Source organism: Nannospalax galili, unplaced genomic scaffold, assembly GCF_000622305.1.
Source record: "Nannospalax galili isolate Female #2095 unplaced genomic scaffold, S.galili_v1.0 scaffold1146, whole genome shotgun sequence".
Taxonomy (NCBI): domain Eukaryota; kingdom Metazoa; phylum Chordata; class Mammalia; order Rodentia; family Spalacidae; genus Nannospalax; species Nannospalax galili.
This window is the reverse complement of record NW_008355380.1, coordinates 581976-604261: the sequence shown is the minus strand read 5'-3', so window position 1 is coordinate 604261 and position 22286 is coordinate 581976. Positions and strand designations below refer to the sequence as shown.

At 47.8% G+C, this 22286-nt stretch overlaps 1 protein-coding gene across 10 annotated transcripts in view; it reads left to right on the top strand.

Moving 5' to 3' along the window:
* Window positions 1–22286, top strand: part of Brd9 (bromodomain containing 9) — a 27362-nt gene extending 5076 nt beyond the window's left edge. Inside the window, exons 6-16 of one of the 10 annotated variants that reach the window (XM_008852503.3) lie at window positions 661–771; window positions 1408–1520; window positions 3532–3664; window positions 5544–5619; window positions 7015–7110; window positions 8787–8919; window positions 11410–11521; window positions 13760–13798; window positions 14656–14758; window positions 17349–17516; window positions 21658–22286. In XM_008852503.3, the coding sequence (XP_008850725.1) occupies window positions 661–771; window positions 1408–1520; window positions 3532–3664; window positions 5544–5619; window positions 7015–7110; window positions 8787–8919; window positions 11410–11521; window positions 13760–13798; window positions 14656–14758; window positions 17349–17516; window positions 21658–21758 (1185 nt within the window). In that variant the 3' untranslated portion in view covers window positions 21759–22286. Of the gene's footprint in view, window positions 1–660; window positions 772–1344; window positions 1521–3531; window positions 3734–5543; window positions 5620–7014; window positions 7111–8786; window positions 8920–11409; window positions 11522–13759; window positions 13799–14655; window positions 14759–16535; window positions 16736–17348; window positions 17517–21657 lie in introns of those variants that run through there. The other 9 variants (XM_029555757.1, XM_008852501.3, XM_029555756.1 and 6 more) reach the window with 9 other exon arrangements.

The window sequence follows — 22286 nt, the reverse complement described above, 5'->3', positions numbered from 1 at the left end:
CCACAGTGACATGGTGAAGTCACAGGTGATGTGTTCTTTGTAGCAGGGTTGATAAACCAGTGTCCTAGTCACCTGTGGGAAGTGTGTGTTGAGAAGCTTCTAATTGTAAATACTAATATTTCCAAATACCTCAGTGTTACTATAGAATGTTGGGTATGACTTTCCTTATTTGAGGGCACTCTGTTTTTCTAACAGATCTAATAACTATTTACAGTAGACAAAATTTCAGATTCTCTTCTGTGGAAACCCCTGAAGCAGAAGGTGTGCTGTGCCTACCCTCACTCCATCCCTCAATTCTGGTTAAAGAACGAGACATGTTGCTTCTCGTTCCTATTTATATCCAAGTTCCTGCCAGACAGGGAGGAGGGCTAGAGGAAAGAAGGCAGCTCAGAATATATATGTGCAGTCTCCTTCATAAAATCTACATATTAGTGCTCAAAAGGAAGTTAAGAGACTTTAACCAGCTTTTCACTGGAAAACTCTCATGTAAGTAAAGACCCATGGAGAATTATGAAAAATCTCTCTGGGTTCCTCCACATCAGTCTTCCTAAGTTTAATTATTTTCTGCTGAACTTTAGTCCTTCTCTTTTGGCATCTTTTGATAAGAATGCAGAATTTTGCTGTTACCTATGTGGCAAATTCCTTCTTTCCTTTTCTTAGGCAGATTTCAAATTAATGTGTGATAATGCGATGACCTACAATAGACCAGACACCGTGTACTACAAGTTAGCCAAGAAGATCCTGCATGCCGGCTTTAAGATGATGAGCAAAGTAAGAAACCCACTAGAGCAATGGCACTGAGCCGAAGTCTTCTAATTTTCTGTGCCTAACAGGCTCACAATGAATGACACGCTCCATCCATCTGCCACGCCCAGGTGCTGACCCCTGCTCTAGACTGCCCTCTCCTCCAGGCACCATCCCCTCCTGCACCTGTGCACAGCTTAAAGGTGCCATCATATGGGGCTGGTGAAAAGTTCTGGATCTAGGGTCAGTCTTGCTGGATGGAGGCCAGCCTTGTGGGTTTGTTTTGTGGGGCAGCTTCACTGACCCCCAACAGAACAAACTTGTCCTCCTTGGCTATCCCAAGTGGCTTCCCAGATCTGTACTGTAAGCCAGGCTGTGTGTGCCTCATGTATGTGAGGGGCACCTGCTGGGCTCTGCCATTCCTCATCACCAGCTGTGGGCTGTATGTTGGGTGCTGAGCTCCCACAGCCATTCCCGCTGCAGCATCTGGGAAGGTGGTTGGGCCAGGTGAGGCCATGGCCATCCCATGCCATCCCATCGTCATGGCACCGTGGCTGAGGGAGAGGTAAAGTCCTGCTGCTCTGTCCTTTCTGATTCTAGGAGCGGCTGTTAGCTTTGAAGCGCAGCATGTCGTTTATGCAGGACATGGATTTCTCTCAGCAGGCAGCTCTTTTGGGCAGTGAAGACCCAGCAGTTGAGGAACCTGTTCCTGAGGTTGTCCCAGTGCAAGTAGAAACTGCCAAGAAATCCAAAAAGCCGAGTAGAGAAGTTATCAGGTAAGGCTTCATGGGAGATGTTTTCCTGTGGAGCTGCTGCCCAAAAGTAGGACAGTGATGCTTTGCCCAGGCGAGGGCAAGGGGGACCCATGGGACATCTCATCCCGGATGAAGGAACATGATCTCTCAGGGTTCTCAGGCCCTCTGAGGCAGCTGGTACAGACGAGAGGTATTGGACTGGATGCCTTTGAGAAGGAAGTGGCTACCCCTTTCTCCTTCCCTAAGAATGAAGTGACTATGTCACATAGGTGATACTAGCCTGTCACTGGTATATGTGCAGACTCTGGTTCCTGCAGGTTGGTTCTATCAGGTGGGATGGTAATTCACCACATGCTGTGTCACCACCACCTCAGCAATCCATGCCACTGATGAATGTGAGATGCAGGAGGGCTGAGATTACCCTCCTGCCTGCCTGCCACATGCACTGGGGTCCACAGTCTCATGTAGCTATCCTTGCAGTGTGTTTTTCCAGCTTGTCATAACTGTGCAGCATACATGCCATTTGCTAATATCCTTTGGGACATACTCTCCATATACAGCACCTGCAGTGACCTGTGTGTCCTTTCCTGTGCAGGGCACAATTACAGTGAACCCATTCTGGTCACCAGCATTCACTATGAGACAGTATCCATAAAATGGCTTCTGCAGTGCTGTGGACTCTGGAGCAGGGGGACAGGTAGCCTGGAGATAAGCATCAGGAAGGTGAAGGTGCTACAGGCATAGCTCCCTGCAGTGCTGTAGTGCTCCTTAGACCATGGCTGATGAAGGGACCTTCAGGGACCCTTCTCTATTATCCTACCCAGCTCTCATGGTATACCTTTGTTTCATGGAGGTGGAGCATGGAGACTGAGCTAATGTTGCCCCTTCAATAGCAAGTTCCAAGGAGCTTTGAAGCAATCATAGGAAGTTGGGGCCCTGTGTGGTTTCATTCCTTCCCAGCACTGTCCAGCGTGTTTCTGCCCTGGCGATGGTTTGAGCTGTGTTGGGAGACTCACCTGAGTAGCACAGAGGGAACAGTGGGTACTGCACAGATGACAAAGGACAGGGGTGCTCACTCATGTTTACACCATATGCTTCCCCTTTGGGTTAGTGATCTACCCTGTGGCAGAAGTGCATTTTCCTAAGGAAGGTTCCCTGTGCGCTGATGTGCTTCCCATTGTCCTCTCTTATCCCCCATGAGTGCCTGTCCTTTCAGGTCACCTCAGGCCTCTGACTTGTAGTGTCCAGTCAGTGGCTTTGGTATAGATGATCTTCACACAGATTCCACCCTCATCTGTGGGTTTCGGGGCTTTTAGACAGAATGGCATAGTTGTGGTTTTTTCTGAATTCCCAGATTTCAAAGTCTAGGTCCACTGAATGCCATAGGCATGCTTAAGTATTAGTGCCAGTGCTGTGGAGCTCTGAATCGTGGCTCACGGTGCCTTTATCCCAGTGCTAGATTGTCAATCCTTGTTGCACCATATCTTAGGCAAGGAAGAGCTTGGCCACCTGCCTCTACTCTTTGCACAGGACAGGCTACCTCTGGTGCCAGCATGTCTCACTTTGAGTCAGAACTACTCCATGGGGATCCCAGGGCTGCCTGCTGAAGTCTAGCAAGTCCCTTGAGCTGCTCCTTGGTGACAGTAGTGGGGGCTGTTCTTCACCTGACCCAGCTGCCCATTTCTACCTTACTGTAAATGTGACACTCCACATAAAAGGGATTTTTGCACATTTCCTAATGGTACCTTTCATGTCTGTGTAGTTTCTGTCACATTTTTTTGCTGTTCTTAAGAGGACTTAAGTGTTTCCCTAAGACATGGAAAGTACAGAGGGTCTATTTGACTTGTACTTACCAGTCTAAATGAAAGAGCCTAGTTAGACTACAAAGGCATCCTGTGCAAAGTAGAAGTATTAAGCTTCATCCAGTGCTGCCCTGCTGTTCTCTGCAAAGGGGATTGATTGTCCATGAAGCCAAATCTTTGGGAACAGCAGGATAGCACCTGAGCTGACACTTGGTTTCCCAACCTTGCAGCTGCATGTTTGAGCCTGAAGGGAATGCCTGCAGCCTGACGGACAGCACTGCGGAGGAGCACGTGCTGGCCCTAGTGGAGCATGCAGCTGATGAGGCTCGGGACAGGATTAACCGGTTCCTCCCGGGAGGCAAGGTAGTGTCGGTGGCCCTCCCCATGAAGGCTATGCCACTTGGCCTCAAACACTCGTGTCTTTGCAGCCAGGTAACACTATCAAAATCAGGAGCATGAGGGTTTAGTTGGAGTGCCTTTTGGGTTCCAGAGGACCAAGCCAGAGTCAGGTCAGCTCCTTGGCTGTCCTGGTCTTGTTTTCTTAGAAGGGGCCCAGGTCACCATGCTGGCAGGGGCTTGGTGAGCATTGAGTGTAGTGTGCTCCCACTGTATCCAGCTTGTGGTTGGGGCCACTTATGATTGGTCCTGTTGCTTAGGGAGCCTGCCAGGCTTCCCTACAGGTGAAGCCCTCACAAAGGTGAGGTTAAAGTTGCTACCTCTTCACTTATCTGGGGCTCTGTGCTTATTGTGAGTCAACCATAGATCATTGCTGCCATTTCTCAATGCAGTTGTCTATAGTCCCAGCTGTAGCAGAGAGAACCATCTACCCTTTCTCTTCAGTACAAGGTGCTGCCATCCTCAGAGAGCCTCCATGGCACAAAGTGATCTGGTGCAGGGCATCTGTGGGCTACAACACAAACCTCTGTAACAAGAGTGAGAACACATGGAGAAATGAATCTGTTATGCTCCACTGGACCTAACACTAACTCTTAACCATCTCAGTCTGTGGTCTGTATTAATAGTAATTGGAACTTTACACTCTTTTTTTGTTTTCAAAATGTGCATTACATCGTAAGTACTAAAGGTTAAAATGGCAATGTTTTGGATTCTTAGTTTATATGAAAAGCTTTAAGGTAGTTAGAGGTATGGCTTAGTGGTAGAGGCTTGCCTGGCCCTCACCACAAAGCCCAAACACCTTAAGGTTGTTTTTGCCTGTTTGCTTTTGTAAATATGCCTCCTAGAAAACTGAGTATCGAGTGCATGGTTTGTGGGCAGTTCTGTAGCAGTGTTGGCCTGAGCCCCTGCTGTGCTCCACCCTGGAATTGGCCATTTCTCCAGTTACTTCTCCAGTTGGGAATCTTATTTAGAAACTAAGATTATATGCTATGTAAAGCACTGTCAGGTAGAGCTAGGAAATGTACCTGTGGGGTATGTGGCTTAGGAAGAGAACTGTGTTGGTTATTATGTTTGCATGGTCTGAAAACCTTGCTGTCCCATTTCCTCCAGGACCACAAGCCACTTCACATCTCCTTCTCTTGGTTTGTAGCACTACAGTGAGAAGTCGGCCCATTGCCTTGGGTACATTGCTAGTACCCTCAGTCTTGAATCTGCCACCTCTCCTACCTCTGCCCTACTTGTATCTTGTGGTCTGATATCCTCTCAACGCCTCTGCAGTTGCAGAAGCTCACTCATAATGTGCTTTACCAGCCCCTTGCACATCTCATGTGCACATGCACAGCTTCCACCTTCCTCCCATACAGTGGGATACTGTCCCTAAATGAGACTGCAGGTAACTGTGGAAAGAGTCAAGGCATTTTGTGGTGGATTTTCAGTGAATCCAAGTTCCTACATGCCTTAGAGATGGAGGCGGGCCCCAGAGTGTGGTACGATGCTTGTTACCTAGCTGATATTCTCTATCTCATTTTGTTCAGAGTTATGAATGGTTTTACATGTTTGCTTCTGGGTCAAGGTTTTTGTTTCAGAAGCCCCTTTGAAAGGGGTCATGAGCCTGAGCAGTTCTTTGGCCACTGTGGGGACCCTCAGTCATGAGCAGGTGTCTTTAGTCTCAAGCAGGTGCCCTCATTTGCAAGCAGACCAGTCCCTAATCCTAGGACACGAGAGGTAGTCTTTGATGCTTTCTCATGGAGAAGTTAGTGGAAGTGTGACCAGCATGCCACTTGTCTCTAGAGGATGGCACAAGGTTTCTGCTGAGGGACAATATTTAAGTACTGTTTCATTGCAGATGGGCTACCTGAAGAAGCTCGGAGATGGAAGTCTCCTCTACAGTGTGGTCAATGCGGCTGAGCCTGATGCAGATGGTGGGTGCTCTGTGTTGGGCCTGGTTGCTTGCATGTTGTCCTCCGATCTCTGTATACACTCGGATGCAGAGCGTGTGTCACACCTTTGCCCTGTTCCCACTGCTGGTGAAGGACTGCAGAGCAGCCGGCTGACTTCCTATTCCATCACATATCCTTGGTGGCACATGTTGTGCATAGTGGAGTCAGTGTGTGTCATGGAGGGGGCTGGGATGCCATTAGGCTTCTGTTGACTTCCTCAGGGTGACAATAGCTTCCTGAGGGCTGAATGCCACTGGTGATGTGGGAAGGTTTTAACTCTTGAGTTTTGCCAGCATTGCTTCCTCAGGAGCCAAAAGCTGACCTGCACACTTGAAACTCAGAAGTGTGTTCCAGAAAGAAGGTTGGACGATCACGTCAGGGGAGGTCTTGGCGGAGTCATGAGCACTAGATGCACTAGCCTGGCAGGATAGTTCATGTTCTAAGGAAGCATTGGGGTGTCTCCTTGAGAGGGTAACAGCTGTACCTGTGAGTGACTCCCTGGGATTGCAGCATGCCCACAGGTCCATTTGGAGAGAGTGAGATGCAGTGGAAATTGGTGAAGGCTTTCCTGCTGTGCCTACATCACTCCACACAGATCGACTGCTCCTGCACCCCTTTGGCTTCATGGCATTTTTCTACTCAGCCCTGGATCAGCAGGATTATTTCATTCCCTCCGTTGTGTACAGAATAGAAACTCTGATTTTAACTGTTAACTGGAATGAATTGCTGTACTCTCCATGAGAAACAAGGTGAGGTAGACTACTTAGGGTAGTCAGGAGTAATGAAGTGGTACATAAAAGCCAGTAAGCAGATTTGCATCCAGATAAGCTTGTGGAAGCTAACCAGCAACTTTTGTTACAACAGCATGTAGGTGCTGAGCGAGCAGTTTTCAAAGGTAAAAGCATTGCTGGCGTGATGGTCCACAGACATGACAGTGTGTGTGTGTGTGTGTGTCTATGTGGCTACATATGTATATGTGAGTGCACATGTGTGCTGGCCAGTGAGCCCCAGAGATCTGCATGTCTCCACCTCCCTAACACTATGATGATAAGCACCATCATGCCTGACTTTTTTTTTTTAAAACGTGGCTTCTGGGAATTGAACTTGGGTCCTCATGCTTGTAAGGCAAGCACTTTGCCAACACAGCCATCGCCCCAGGCCCAGACCTGGCATTTTTTTCATGGTGTTGACTTTGGAGCAATTACAAACTAAAATTAAAATGCTGTTTTAAGAATGATAGTTTACTTTTGTAAATTCATTTTTAAATGGACACTGTAGTGTCCCTGTACCCCACCTCTATCCACTGCCCAGCGCTGCCGAGAGAGACCAAGCTGACCTGATCCCACCCTCCCTCCCTCCCTCTTTTGTCTTCTGCAGAGGAAGAGACGCACCCTGTGGACCTGAGTTCACTGTCCAGCAAACTGCTCCCAGGCTTCACGACACTGGGTTTCAAAGATGAAAGACGAAACAAAGGTAAGTGTTGCGACTAGTGGGAAACCTCAGGATCTGTGTCTAGGTTCAGATTTTAAGACTAATGGAATTCAGATCCATTAAAGTGGGCAGATCAAAGTCACAGTAGGGGGAGAGTTCCTGCTTTGCTCTTTGCTATCCACTGAGGGTGGGCTCAGGCTGAGCTCCTAAGCCCCTTGCAGGCTGCTGTTCCCTCCCTCCACAGGAGCCTTAACTCCTGCTGATGCTCATGGAGGAGGTTCATTTCCTACAGCAGATTCACATTTTAACCATTGGGAGGGTGATGGAGCTGCCTGGTAGCTGATAGAGCTGGGCATGGTGGTTGTGGGTGGCTACACACATAAGGGAGTGGCAGGTACATTTGTTTTTGTGTGATCTACATTTGTGACAGGTTTGCTAGTGTGTTTTGGAATGTGTGTGGTGTAATATACTTGTTGTATATGTGGTTGTATAACTCTAAGGCTTGTTTTAACCTGTACATGTGTTTATGATAAGGCTTGCTTTGCTGTGTGCATGTTTATGTGTGCACAGGTATGTGTTGTGATGCTGGAGAGCATGCCAACTGATGCCTCATTGTGGGCCTACCCTGACTATGAATATCAGTTCCTTCCTCTTGGGAGCACAGTAGCCATCCCTTTCTGAGTCTGAATGTGCTTTGGTGACATTTCTTCTATGTTACTGAGATGAATTGTTTTAGAGACGTGGAGAGCACTCGAGGTCACGCCCCTTAGACTTGGCATTCCCTTATTCCCTATCTCTCTAGTCTTTGCAGACACATCCTTTCTCGAGGGCAGGGCATGTCCTTGTCTGTGTCACTGCTTCTGTTCTCCTTTGTTGCTTCCTGTGGCCCCTGCCTACACTATGGCATTCTGGAGGCCCGGCAGCTCAAGGTCACTACTGCACCAGTAGGTCCTGCCCACTTGATTGTCCTCTTCAGTTCTGTGCACCGTCTGCTCTTGGTGTTCCCACCAAACTACTAGAGGGCAGTTTCTTTCTGGTATGCTTTTTCTGCAGCTCTGAGAATTGAAGTCCAGCTTCATTTGAACCTTCTATTAAATAATACCTTCTCTGATACGACTCACCCACAACTTCCTCACCCCTTCCCTTGTTACTGTTGATGTACCTTTGAGACATTCCTTGTTTTTGGTTCTCAGCTCAGCAGTTTGTCCCCAGAAGGCATTTTGATCACAAGGAAGGATAGGGTGTGCTGCTGGTATCCAGCGGGGAGAGACCCAGGATGCTGCAGCAGAGTGTAGAACATGGCATAATGGCCATGTCCATGGAGGCTGAGAAACACTGAGCTGTGTAGGCATTACCTGATGTACTGTCATAACCCTGGGCAAGAGCCTGTCTGGGCTGGTTCAGTTCCTGGTGTCATGTACCAGTGGGGTTTTGTGAACTGACTGGTACCACAAAGTACTTCTTGTCCAAGTTCATTTTTACCCGAAGGTCAGTCTCTGTTCTGTAGCCCCTGGGCCACAGGGGTAAAACTCAGTGCAGAATAGACACTGCAGTTACCCATGGATAATTCTGCTGCTGTGTTTGTGCTTAGAAGCAAATGTTCAGAGAGAAGGAGAAAAGGAGGCACCAAAGACAGACTTAGGTGGGGATGACCTGGAAGGAGAACTGGTCCTTGCCCTGAGCATGTGCCCGACCTTTCCTTGCTTCCTTCTCTTCAGTCACATTCCTGTCCAATGCCAGCACTGCACTTTCAATGCAGAACAATTCTGTGTTTGGGGACCTGAAATCGGATGAAATGGAGCTGCTGTATTCGGCCTATGGAGATGAGACCGGTGTGCAGTGTGCACTGAGGTAAGCCTGGTCACACAGCCATGTGTGAGAGCTGTTTCCTAGTGAGCAGCTTGGCCTCGCTGTGAGCTGGGGATGGCACTAGCAGCAGGGCCTGTGGCAGCAGAAACGCCCTTCCTTTTTGCCACTGTCCAGGCTTCTGCCACAGCTGTGCATTTTAAGAAGGCAGTGACCCAGGCGGTACAGCTTGATAGTGTGTGTGTTTAGCAAACCATAGGCTGACGAAGAGTCTTTTTCACAGTTGCATTGAAATACGTTTCTTAGTGACCGTGTTAGCTGGAGACAGGTTCCATAACTGAGGCCTAAACAAAAGCTCTTCGTGCTCGCTGTGCTGCAGACTAGAGGCCTGTGCTCCAGGTTTTGTCAGCCTTGGTCCGCCCCGTGTCCTCATACAGCCATTCCTCTGTGCTGACTACCTCTTCTTTAGACCTTAGTCAGATTAGATCAGCAACTCCCCTAGTGAACCTGTTTTGCCTTAATCACTTCTCAGAAGACTTTGTCTCCAAACAGTCACATTCTGAAGTACTGGGGTCAGGACTGCAACTGATAAACTTGGGTAGGATAAGGTGGGGTGGAGTGGGGCAAAATTTAGCCCATAACAGAGACCAAAATGTTACAGAAAAGCCACAAATGTGGAGCTAGAGAATTGGCTTAGTGATTAAGGGCACATACTGTTCTTATAGAGGATCTGAGTTCATTTCTCAGCACCCATGTTGAGTGGCTCACAAGTGCCTGTAACTCAGCTTCAGGGCATCTGATGCCCTCCCCTGGCCTCTGCAAACACTTGAATTCACATAAACATACCCCCACACAGACACACATAATTAAAATAAAATCAGAGGCTGGGCGTTGTGGTGCATATCTTTGATCCAAACCACTGGGGAGGCAGAGGCAGGTGGATCTGTGTGAGATCAAGGCCAGCCTGGTCTACACAGTGAGTTCTAGGTGCTGGGGCTACAGGGAGACCCTGTCTTCAAAAAAAATCTTCCACAAGTATAGGACTGAATTTCCATAGAACTTTTTTGTTTTAATACAAAATACAAATCATCTTTGTAGACTTTTAGTAAGTTTTTATGGATAATTAAACTTTGCCAGCCTCTTAAAAAGTGAAAGCTTCGAAAAATAAAATTCCAGGGGCTAGAGAGATGGCTCAGTGGTTAAGAGCACTAGCTACTCTTGCAGAGGACCCAGGTTCGATTCCCAACACTCACAGTGGCTAATAGCCCTCCATAACTCCAGTTAGCACGTTCTTTTGACCCCCTCTGGCATTGCACAACATGGATTCGCTTACATGCATGCAGGCAATACACTCATACACTTAAAAAAGTAATAATAAATAAAATATTTTAAAAATAAAATAAAATTCCAATTAGTTCTTATACATTAATAATACCAGACCCAGATTTTTGTGATAAAGAAGCAGTAAAAGTAGATGTGAAGGAAGGGATTTCCTTCAGAAGAAGACAGTGTTGTAAATCAGCAGCAAAGACTTATAGTTAGAGCACTGCTGGCTAGCAGGCCCTGGTTAGTCCTTCATGTCACCAGTGCCATGGGCACTGAGGCAAGTTATCCATAGACCATTGACATCCTACCACCTTCCCCAGGTGTCTGCTCCTGGAACATGTTTGGGTTCCATGTGTCCCACAGCTAAGACCTGGAGATGGTACCACCTCATAGCTACCAGGGCAGTGCAAAAATAAATTACATGGGCCAGGGCTGTAGGGGCATCAGAGTTGGCCTGTGAGCCCTGCAGCTCTCCATCCTCAAGATCTGCTCTCCATACACATGGTCACAGTGTCCCAGATGATGGTTCTGTCAGCAGGTGTGTTTATCCTGGTTTAAGCTAAAGCTCCAGGCCAGCAGCCTCCTTGCATCTCTCTGTGAAGGTCCTCAAAGTCTGGGGTCCTTAGGAGGCCACGTTTGGTGCTCTATTCTAGTGGATTTTTGTTCTTTGGTTACATCTTAAATTTTTATTTATTTTTGAGCTAATATATTCATATGGTCCAAAAATCAAAGTGGTATCAAAAGGTGTGCCCTGAGTCTTAACCCCTGCCCCTCCCCATCTGCCCACTCACCACTGTGCCTTTCCATGCTGCCTGTGCTTTTAAATCTCAAACTGGCAAATACTAGAGGTTAACCTTCTTTAGAGGTTAACCAGCATGTCTTATGAGTGTATGTAGAGCATGTACCTATGAACCATTTCCTGCCTCCTCCTCCTCTTCCTCTTCTTCTTCCTCTTCTTTCTCCTCCTCTTCCTTCTTTCTTGTTTTTTTCCTAGCGATCTTTTTAACCATTTTTGGACATAAACCACTTTGAACATTGATGGAGAGCTCTCAGTCCTGTCCCTTGCACACCTGTCTGGGTAGCTCCCAGAGGACTAAGGAGATATCCACAGTAGACTTTTGGAGTCAGGACTTCTGTCACTGTTGGATGAATCTTGAAATTGGAGATGGGATGCTTTTTTAACACATCCCTCATATGGTCCCCTTCTAGCCTGCAGGAGTTTGTGAAGGATGCTGGGAGCTACAGCAAGAAAATGGTGGATGACCTCCTGGATCAGATCACAGGCGGAGACCACTCAAGGATGATCTTCCAGCTGAAGCAGGTAAGATTTTCAGATGCTGTGATTTTGGAGGGTTCGCCTTGGTGTTTCTCCGGCAGAGCACTCATCCAGCCCAATAGGTTCCAGAGACACGGCTGCTTAGGTCATTGTTGGCTGTTCTTGGCTCCTTGAGCTTTAAATTTTGCTTTTAAGAGCTAAGTGTCTTTAAAAGAAGCAAAAGTATTTTTTTAATTGTGAAAAAAAGAAGCTTGCCAGGTCTTACGACCCCCTTAGCCTGTGTTCTTCATTGGTCTTCGGCCTGCTCCTGAAGAACGTGCTGGCTCTCACAGCTCACATTTGCAGTGTGAGCTCTTCTCAGCTTTTGTCTGTCTACAGGGTTTCGCTGTGACTTTTGAAACTTGTTTTCCCTTCACGTGAATCTATGTGGACTTTTCCTCTCTGCTGTAACAGAGACTAGCATTTATGGTTTCTGAAGAAGCATGTGGCCCTTTGTGTCTTGGCTTTCTGTTTGTGATATGTCTGTCTGTCAAGACCAGAGCTGACACACTGCAGGTTAGGGCCAGCTCAGACCCTCACTCAATGTGTATGTTCATTAGCTAAGGATGTTTTTACATCCAAATTAGACATGTACATACGGTCTGTTTCTGCTGGCCGAAGATGGCAGGGTTTTTTTTTCTAGTGCTGAGAGTCAAGTGCAGGACTTTGTGCATGCTATGCAACTGTTCTACCACCAAGCCACGTTCCTAGCCTAAGGTTGGATTTTAGTGTTGTGTGTATGCATGCACACACATGCCTGTGTGCATCTTTGTGTGTGTGTATGTGCATGTTGTTTGTGCCTGTGTGTATATGTGTATGCAGTATGTGTGTCTGTGTGTACACATGTGTTCTATGCATATGAACACATATGCTTCAGTTGTTGTTTCTCAGGTGCCTGGGGTTTTGTTTTACCTGTGAAACAGGGTCTCACTGGTCTGGAGCTTGCTGAGTAGGCCAGGCTAACAGGCTAACTGGCCAGCAAGCCCCAGGAATTCTCCTGTTTCCACCTCCCTAGTGCTGGGATTACACAGAGGTTCTGGGGTCAAACTCAAGTTCTCATGCTTGTGAGACAAGCGCTTTACCACTTGAGCTATTTCCTCGGCCCCAAAGATTTTATTGTATTTACCTGAAGAACATTGACCTTCATTTTGACAGGAAGTTACCTGTGACCTCCCAGTTCTGTCAGGCCAGGCCTAGGACAGCCATATTCTAGGGGTGGTGTGGCCATAATGTTAAGGAGCAGCATTGCTGAGACTCTTCTGATGGCTAGAGATTCCCAGGAGGTCTGTGCTCTGGCTAGGTGGCATTCTAGTGAGTCTCTGTCCATATTGGCTCAGGACTATTTTGGCCTATGGCTCCCATGGCTCTTGGTCTGGCCTGGTAGCCACTTCTGTGACTAAATAAACTTAGAAACTTTGGAGCCCCCTCCAGAGCTCAGCCCCACCAGTCACAGGTTCAGCTTCTGTTCTGGTTGTCATCCTCCAGGTATAGTTCCCTCTAGGCAGGAAGTCAGCCTCAGCATAGGCCACCTCTTTTATTATTATTATTATTGTTGTTGTTGTTGTTATTGTGTGTATGTATAACGTATGTATATGAGTACAGGCACTCATGCTGTGGTACAAATGTGGAGGTCAGAGTTGGTTCTGTCCTTTCACTGTGGATTCCAGGAATCCAACCAAGGGTGTCAGGCTGTGTGGCAGCTGCTTTTACCCACTGAGTGAGTCATCTTGCTGGCCCTGCAAATGCCATTTCTATCTACATCTTGTCTAGCACAGCAGGAAAATGCTCCCTGTGTCCCTGAAATGAAGTGCTGTTGATTAACTCGAATTCCTTATTTAAGAGTGAACTTCCATTAGAGTGGAATAATTTCAAGTGCACAGCAGCAGTAAAAATGGCATGTTCTGGGCTAAACCACAAGGCCTGTTTTTCTCAGGCTGCGTATTTTGGTTTGTTTTTAACACCGGCTGAAGACACAGAATTGGGAATCACCTTGCCCATGTCCCCCTTCCCTGGCATGGCATCTGGGCACTTGGCTGGTGTGGAATGAGTGAACCTGCTTGGTCTGCTTTCATTACCAGCTGTGAAGAGTCCTGCAAGATTCCTGCTTCAGCTGTGGATGTAGTTAACCTGTGATGGGCAGAACCCTGGGTAGTGAACAAGCCACTGTTAGTGTAATGTGAACACATTGCCCTGTAATGAAAAATTGCTTTGAAAAAACTGGTTTCCCACCTTGTTACTTTGCAGAGGAGGAGCATCCCTGTGAGACCGGCAGACCAGGTGAAGGTGGGTTTCCCACACATGTGAGCAGAAGCCCAGCTTTGGGGTTTGTGTGGTGATGGTCACTAGCCATTGCAGTGGGGTGGTGGGACAGCCTCTTGTCATTCTATTTAGGAGCTACATGTTTCTGATGACGGACTGTGGCAGTGCTTCTCCCTCATCTGCTTACCTTAGCAATTGGAAGAGAGGGCTGAAACAAACTCAGAGCAGTCGACTGTACACTGCCTCAAGGAGGGTGGGGCCCCTTGGTCTGAGTGGCAAGTATTATGTGTGGCCTGACATGGTGGGCAGCACCACTGCCTGTGTCGCAGAGCTTGTCCACTAGCCAACAGTGGCCCATGTATCAGAGGTGATCAAGTGTAGGGTTGAGTCTCGGGTCCTAAGGAACTCTGTAAGGCCCGTGTGGGAGCATGGCAGAAGCTGGGCAGCAGAAGCTCCCAGAACCCTGAGAATTGTAGGTTTATCCCTGAGATGGCCAGCTTTGGTTTTAGAATTTGCCATAGTGCTCCTGGAAAGGTGGTGGGCCCTTGAGTTCCATGTGTCTACTAGGGCTGCTTGTGGTCAACCTCTCATATTCCCATAGCACTAATGAATTCCCTAAGAAGTTAGCAAAGGGTTGTTACCAGCAGTCTGTTAATCTGAATAAGCTCCCTGGGCGTGGATTTGCACATCCATTAATGAGACTGGACTCATGAGTCGACTCTGTTCCTTGGATCCTGCCCTCACCCCAGGGCTGGGGTGTTACTTACCAAGGGGGTGGCTCAAACTTAGCACATCCTGTGGACTCCCACAGCTGCCATTAGCTGACATTTGTGCTACCTGTTTATCTTGTTTAAACTTGGTATTTTTCCTGTCTTCTGCAGGTTGGGGACTCACTGGGAGATGGTGGTGGTTCTGTTCTGGATTTTATGTCAATGAAACCATATCCTGACGTCTCCCTGGATGTATCCATGCTCAGCTCTCTGGGTGAGGCATCTGGGTGCTTTCTTCTGTGGCATCTTGCGTGGACACCCACTCCTGCCTGTGATGTGTGGTGCAGTAAGAAAGCAGCATTTGGTTTCTCTGTGTTCCTGAGCTGCCCTGGCAAATAACATACCTGAGGAAGGACCTGTGGGGTCCTCTCCTTATAACCAGTCAGTTAAGATAGGAACCATCCTGGATCTGTGGGTAAGGTACTACTGTGCCCTTAGTATATGGAATTAGACACCATCTCCAGGGGACAATATCAGAACGGAGTTGAACTAGAGGATACCTAACTGGTGTCTGCTGCAGTTTCCCTGTATGGGAGTAGAAACTTGATTAAGGCTGGTATCAGAAGTGTTTTATGACTCAGTGGGAGAGTACTTTCCTAGCATGAACAAAGTCCTGGGCTCCATCCCTTATACCAAAAAACAGAAAACACACACACACAAACAAGAACAGAAACAAGGGATGTTGTGGTTTGTAAGAGAGTAGGAAATAAAAACTCATGTGTTTTCTTCAGAGCCCCTTGGTCATACTTTCAGGCTCAGCTGAATAGATGTGACCTCTGTCACTGTCCCTAGGCAGCTCTGGTTCCTCCTACCCTGAGCAGGAGCTCCAGATAGTTCTGGCTGGGTATTCCTGTTCCATTCTGATTTTAAGCTATATACCCAGTGTGACAGTGGGTCAGTTTGGTGCTGCAGATCTTGTGTAAGGTGTGTCAGCTACCTGTTAGCACGCTTATGCTCTGGAGGATGTGCTCTCTACCTTTAGGAAATGCCTGTTTTCTGTGTGGTGTTAGTTGTGCTTTTTCATCTAAGACTGACAGCCATCGAGGTCCCTTGGTGGTGTTTTGTGCTGTGTCTGCTCTTCCCTTCCTGGTGTACACACCTGCCTCCGTGGTACTCCACTGGAGCATGCGGCAGTACCTGGAGGCATTTTATGTTGTTGCTTCTTAGGGGCCCCACATCTTATAGTGCAGATGGCCCCAGAATCAGGAGTGCCAGGCTGAGAAGCCCTCTCTCATACTGAAAGCGGGCTTTGTGCAACCTTTTTAAAGGTGACAGTAAAGTCTCCCCAGCCTCATGCAGCCTTTGGTTTGAGTGTTTTTAGGTAATTTGTGTTTAATACAGTTTCTAGTGATTGGATTCAGATCTGCCATCTTCTTAGTTGTTGTCTTTTCTGAACTGTATCTCAGTCCTCCAAACACCCAGACTTCATGACTTGCTGGGGGCGTCCTAGGACTCAGAGCTAGGATCTTTTATAGAAAAAACAAAACAGTAACAAAAACCCTGAAACAACATACTATCAAAACCCCCACAGTATCAACAGAGGGAGAAGGCACATGGAGCAAGTCCGAAGAGAGCCAGGTACAGGCTCCTAAGGACCCCAACCCATGGAATTGTAGGGAGTACACTTCAGTCCTCAAGTGAGCTATGACAGTCATGATAGGGTTTGGATTGGGGGAAGCCTCTTCAAGTGTTGCCACATACACATCCACATACACCTGGCCTGGCCTATATCAGCTCCAGACTCTACAGGAAGGCAGGGTAGATATGGCCCATACTTTACACAAGTGTAGTGTCAGTTGGTGGTAGGGACTCCTCCATCTCCTCCAAATTCAAATCTAGGTATCAGCCTTCTTAGGTATAGTGGCCCAGGCTGGTTGGTATACTTTCCTGCATATAGACTACTAATCTTTATCTTGGCGCTTGGGGGTTTTTCCTTCTTTGGGACTTTTCAGAAGTTGGGTTAGGATGTGCCTTGGTTTGCTTTTCTTTAGAACCCTTTTGAACCCTGGGGTCACATGATTTTTACCAAACATGGAAATTCCTGGCTATACTTTCTTCAGTAACTACCAACCTACCATCTCATGAAGTAAACACCTTGGTTAGGTGTCCCTCTCCATGCTGAGGCTGACCATACCCATGCCTGCTGAGTATCCAAGGGCTCTCCTCTCCTTTGCTCTGACGGACTCTTGCTGTAAGTGCTGTTCCTGTCTCGGAAGGTCCCATCTGACCTGTCTTCTGCAGTCATGCTTCTGCCTTCTAGACCCTGGGGTGTCATCCCTAGGCATTCTGTTTGCTGCCCTGCCTGCTGACTCTGTCTCCTTGCTGCTCTGTAGGGTCATTTACAGGTTTCAGAGTTTACACCCTGGATGCTGGGTTGGGTGACACTGGATTGTGGTACCCTATGCTCTGAGACCAGTAAATGGTTTGGAACCACATGGACCATTCTCAGGTATCATTGGGGTGGGTTCAGGGCCACATTTAGTACAGGGCAAAGGTGGCCTTTTGGCCTTCCTGATCAAGCCTGGCTCCAGATTGGGAACTAGGTGGAGTCCCTGCTCAGCAACCTTTGTTGCATACTCTCTCTTTCTCTCTTAATGGCAGGACGCCAGCATAATTCACATCCTTGTGTGGCCAAGGCTGTTCATAGTGTTCATGCATCAGGTGGCTGAGATTCAATGTGGTACTTGGCTTGAATGAAAGGACACTGGGTCTGCTCCTGTTCCATTCCCCAGCCATGGCCTATCATTGAGTGGGCTATGTGTGCTGGCTGTGCTTACCAGCATCCCATCATCTTTGTCAAACAGGGAAAGTGAAGAAGGAGCTGGACCATGATGACAGCCACTTGAATTTGGATGAGACAGCCAGGCTTCTGCAGGACTTGCATGAGGCACAGGCAGAGCGAGGGGGCTCCCGGCCATCCTCAAACCTCAGCTCTCTGTCCACCGCCTCTGAAAGGGAGCAACACCCTCCAGGTAAGAGCCTCACATAGATTCGTGGGGCCTTAGGAAGCACTGAAGGGCTTGCCTGTGCTCTGCACACTCATGAGACATAAACATATATTCCTCCAAGGTAGGACACTGACAAGAGACTAAAGAAACAGTTCTACCCATGTGTAGCTTAGTGGGCCAGTGGATTATTTTAGGGTTACTTACAGGAGCATGGGTTACTCAGAGGCAGCCCTATCACTGTAAGGCCCACCCTAGCACAGTTGAAGGCTGCATCCTGGAGTTCCCTGCACATCTTGCAGGTAGCTTGGCTGGTTGGCATAGTTCCTTTTCCCAGCAATTGTTTGTTGCTTTTCTAACCGTGAAGAGGGTCCTTATGAATCTGGCAGCTTTTGGGAGCTTCCTGACCCTTGTAAGTTCTGTTTACTTCCCGAGTGTCCTGTTTGTTTGGATTTTCTTTCTCAGGGGGAGGGTGTTTTTCAAACAGGGCCTTCCCGTAGCCCCAACAGGCCTGGAATTCACCATGTAGACCAGGCTGGCCTCCATCTCTCAGAGATCCGCCTGCCTCTGCCTCTGCCTCTGCCTCCTGAGTGCTAGGGTTAAAAGACCCACGCCACCATGTGCCACCACGCACCACTGTGTGCCACCATACGTGGCAACTTTCTGAGTTTTATGAGCTCTCCCCTCTCCCGGGAGGAAACACATACACAACACTCCACCCATTCTAGCTCTTGCATTCCTTCTGCCTCCTCTCCTATGATGTTCCCAAAGCTGTGGAAGGGGCATATGGTTTTTCTCCTCCATCTATGAGGGCGCACTGGGCCACTAGGCCACAGCAACAGTTACTTGTTCTCAGACGCTTAACCAGTTGGATCTCTGTAGTATATTGCCTATTGCAAAAAAGTTTTCCTCCTTGACTGAGGCTGACAGCAGCAATGTTCTGTGGACATAAACACAGATGTTTCAAAGGCAGTTTGATAGACACATCACACACATTTATCAAAACAGGGGTAGTTGCTTTCCCACAGAGGCCTATGACCTCCCTAGCCATTGGCTTTTGTCTTGGATTATAGTGCTAGATGTGAGTTCCCATCTGTGGGAAAGGCTAAGTCTAATCAGCAGGTTGTTGCATCTTTAACAGTCATGCCACCATCACATCACTGGACACACCTTGCTGAGCATGTTGGTACTGTAGCTCACAGACTTCACTGTAGGACTGTTGATGACAGTTTTTCCCCAGCAGCTCACCTAGTACCATCTAGCACTATGAAAACCATCTAGCAGGGAGAGAACATCCAGCTCAGTCTCAACCTGGTTTTTCCATATCCTGCAGCCACACTACGTGGTGTCTTCAGTCATAGAGATTTACTGTGTAGCTCTGGCATGTAACCAGCAGCAGTGCAGTGACAAAAGCCTTTATGGCTTGTGAGGCCTCAAAGGCATCCCTGACCAACACCTCATGGAGAGGTAGCCCACCTCTGGGATCTTTCACCCAACAAACTGATGGCTCCTGGGAGTGATCTTTCTCATTCATGCAGGTTGCCTTCATTCAAGCTCTGAAACTGCTGCTTTTACCATTCTTCCAGATGCTTTTTAAAATCTGTAAGACACTCGACCGTTATATAATGAAACCTTTTTATAGCGTATGAGCAGGATCTCTGAAGACCTATGCTGTCTACTCTAAGCAAGCCCCAATTCATCTTGGATGGCCAAAGAGATACTGAAAAGTAATGGTCTAATGTAGCACAAAACAGTCTCATCACTTGTACTGGCACACATAAAGAGCAGTGTTGGGTACGGTGTCAGGGGTGGGTTAACACTGCCCTTCCTAGCCCTCTGTCCACACAGTCATTTTCCAGGAGCCTTCATCCTCCTCGTCCTGGGGCAGTGTTGCTACCATGGGGCCATTGTGCATTTCATCACCCCTCATGGTCTCAACAAGCCCAAGGGGAAGCAGGGCCGCACTCCTGTCTGTCATGCCTGCCACCACAGCTGGCTCCCTAGTTCTGACAGACTCTGGGCTAACACAGCTCTTACCTTTCCATTGGCTGTACTTGGCTGTTGAAAGGACCAGGTCTGGGTAGACAGTCTCTACCCCCAGTTATATTTTGTGGCAGGAGAGAAATGTACACAATACACTCTGGGAGAGTACCCCCCCACCCCTAGAACGAGCTTAATTTTTCTCACTGCTTTCTCACATCTCTGAAGCCTTCCAGCAGCAGCTCACTGGTGTAGCATTGGCTTTTCGTCAGTTTCTCCCATGAGAACTCACACAGATCTTGTCCCATTTGCCTCTGAGTGGCCTCTATGGGCTCCTTTGTCTGGTTTGTCTTTTCCGTTCCCTCTTGATTTCTTTTGCACTTTATGAAACTAATTTACATGCTGATCTAAGTCATTCAGACTCTTCTGGTAAAGATCACATCCCACCATGGAACTCAACAAAGCCACTAGCGCTCTACACCAATCCTGAGGTCTCTGCTCAGTCAGCCTCTTTCTTAGCTCTCATGAACACGTTCCTGCTGGCCTAGTGAACTAGGCATTAAACACGGCCACCTGCAGGTGGGTCCCGTTTCTTCAGTAGTGTTAATCCTTTCCCTGTTGTCTTCCAGTCCCTGATACTCATTTGAACTTCAGCTAGGGATAGCCAAGTGTTCCCAGTGAGCCAGGCCATTGGGAACGCTTTCCTGCATTGCTTCAGGTTAGGTAGCCTTGGTCTCGAGGAGACTTAGGTAGTTTTATTACTCAGTTTCTCTGCTTCCATGTTTTATAGCCTCATGAGCCAGACAGTACTAGGCCCTTTCATTGCTTGAGAAGTCTTCCCCAGTTCCATCAGTTCATACACAGAGTGTTCCCTGGTTGTCAGAGTTTCCTATACAAGGCTGTGTCATTAAGGCTTCTGTCTGCATGCTGAATAATGGATTTTCCCTTCCTCTGTTTTAAAGATCAGACCTGAAGCAATCTTCTGTTACTTCTGCCTGTTCTCTCCTCCTTCACGGCCTAGTTCTTCACATGGGTTCTCGTTTTTGGACCCCAGGAAGAGCTCTTCAGCTCAGATCTAATTCACACTCTTTCCTTGCATCCTGCCAGCTGTAAGAAATAGTAAGCCAACCCATCTCATCCTGCCTTCGTTCCGCTTGGAGGCTAATGTGGAGGAAAGTATCTATATGCCTTCTTCTGATTGTGATTCCTCTGCTCCCTGGGCACATTCTTTCTGGAAGACCATTCAGCCTCATTTGAATGTCTTACTGCCCATAGTAAAGACCACACAACAACTGTCACAGCCTACTTAGGATCCTGTCCCACGTATGGTGCTTTCTGGGACTGCAGTGTATTCTCTTGTCCATCATCTGTGAATAAATATCCATCTACCCAGATAGGGACCAACAACAGACCAGAGAACTAGTTCTACCCTTTAGTGTAGTGAACCAGTAGTAAGTTTATTAGGGTTGCTTACAGGCACGACTAACTCAAGAGGCAGCATCCGCAGCATCACCAAAAACCCCATTCCAGCATCAGTGACAGCTCATGAAAGCTGAATTCCTGGAGCTCTCTGCACAGCTTAATAGGCAGTTGGAAGAGTCTCCTCTCCCTAGAGACTGCGTACTGCCTTTATGACACTGGGGAGCGCCTTTGTGAATGGGTAGCCATAGGAGCTTGGGCCTTTTGCATTTCCTTTGCTTCCGGAGTCTTGGAGTGTCCCTCCTCCTAACAGGAAGTACTGTTTGAATTCAGAGGAGAGAGCTGCACAGAGCTGTGCTGTCTCTTGTTTCTGGTGCTGGGTGTTGAGCTCATGCATGCTTTGACGTGCTCACCAAGCTGCAACCTGGCTTCCAGTGCTGCTTGTTCTCTCTGCCTTCACCTGTGTCCTGAAGCATTCTGTGGGCAGAATGAGTTCTGGTATTTTCTAAGGAAGTGGTACAGAGGCCTGGCTGCAGTTGCCAAAAGAGAGACTAGGAATGTTGCTTCTGATCGCCTAGTGGTCAAGGTATCAGCAAGGTAGATGAGCCCAAGGCAAGTTCTGGACCACCCTGAGTCAATTTGGGATGTGAGGGGACCTGTGTCCAGTGCCAGTGAGAACATCTCTGTGGACAGCAGTCAGACAGATGTTGATTTCATGAGCTTTGCAGATCCATCTGTGTTGAAATGCTGTATTCTTTTAAACTTGCAGGAAGTCCTTCTCGCCTTAGTGTTGGGGAGCAGCCGGATGTCACCCATGACCCTTATGAATTCCTTCAGTCTCCAGAACCTGCAGCCTCTGCCAAGAACTAGCTAGTGGGTTCTTGAGAGCTTTTCTTTTTTTTCTAAATTTTATTCTATATGGAGTTTTTGTCACAAGACAGGAACTTTCGTCTCGTCCTCTCTGGCATGTGGCAGCCTGGGGAGGTAGTGGCTTTTCTGAACTGTCATGTCAGTAGCAGAGGCCGAAGTATATCATGTGGTGTCCCATTAGTTCTGAGCAGTGAAACCAACGTAAGGGTATGAGGCTGAATTATTCAGCTCTGTGGTCTGCTCAGAGCACCAGGAGCCACATGCATCTTCGCTGGTGAGTTCTGCACAGCCTCCTTGCAGTTCTTGAAGGGAGCCCAAAGGACATACCTACGGAGGGACAGCTTCTGTTTCCTGTTTGGTCACTGAGCCTAAGGAAAGAGTTGTCCTCCTGGCAAACAGTGAACTGCATGGCCTGTTAGAATGAAGTGTTTAGGGCCATAAAATGTTTCAAAAGGATGTATTTCCTAATACCTACTTGTATTTGCAGAATACATGTACACAGGTCCTAATAAAGAGATGTCTAAGGTG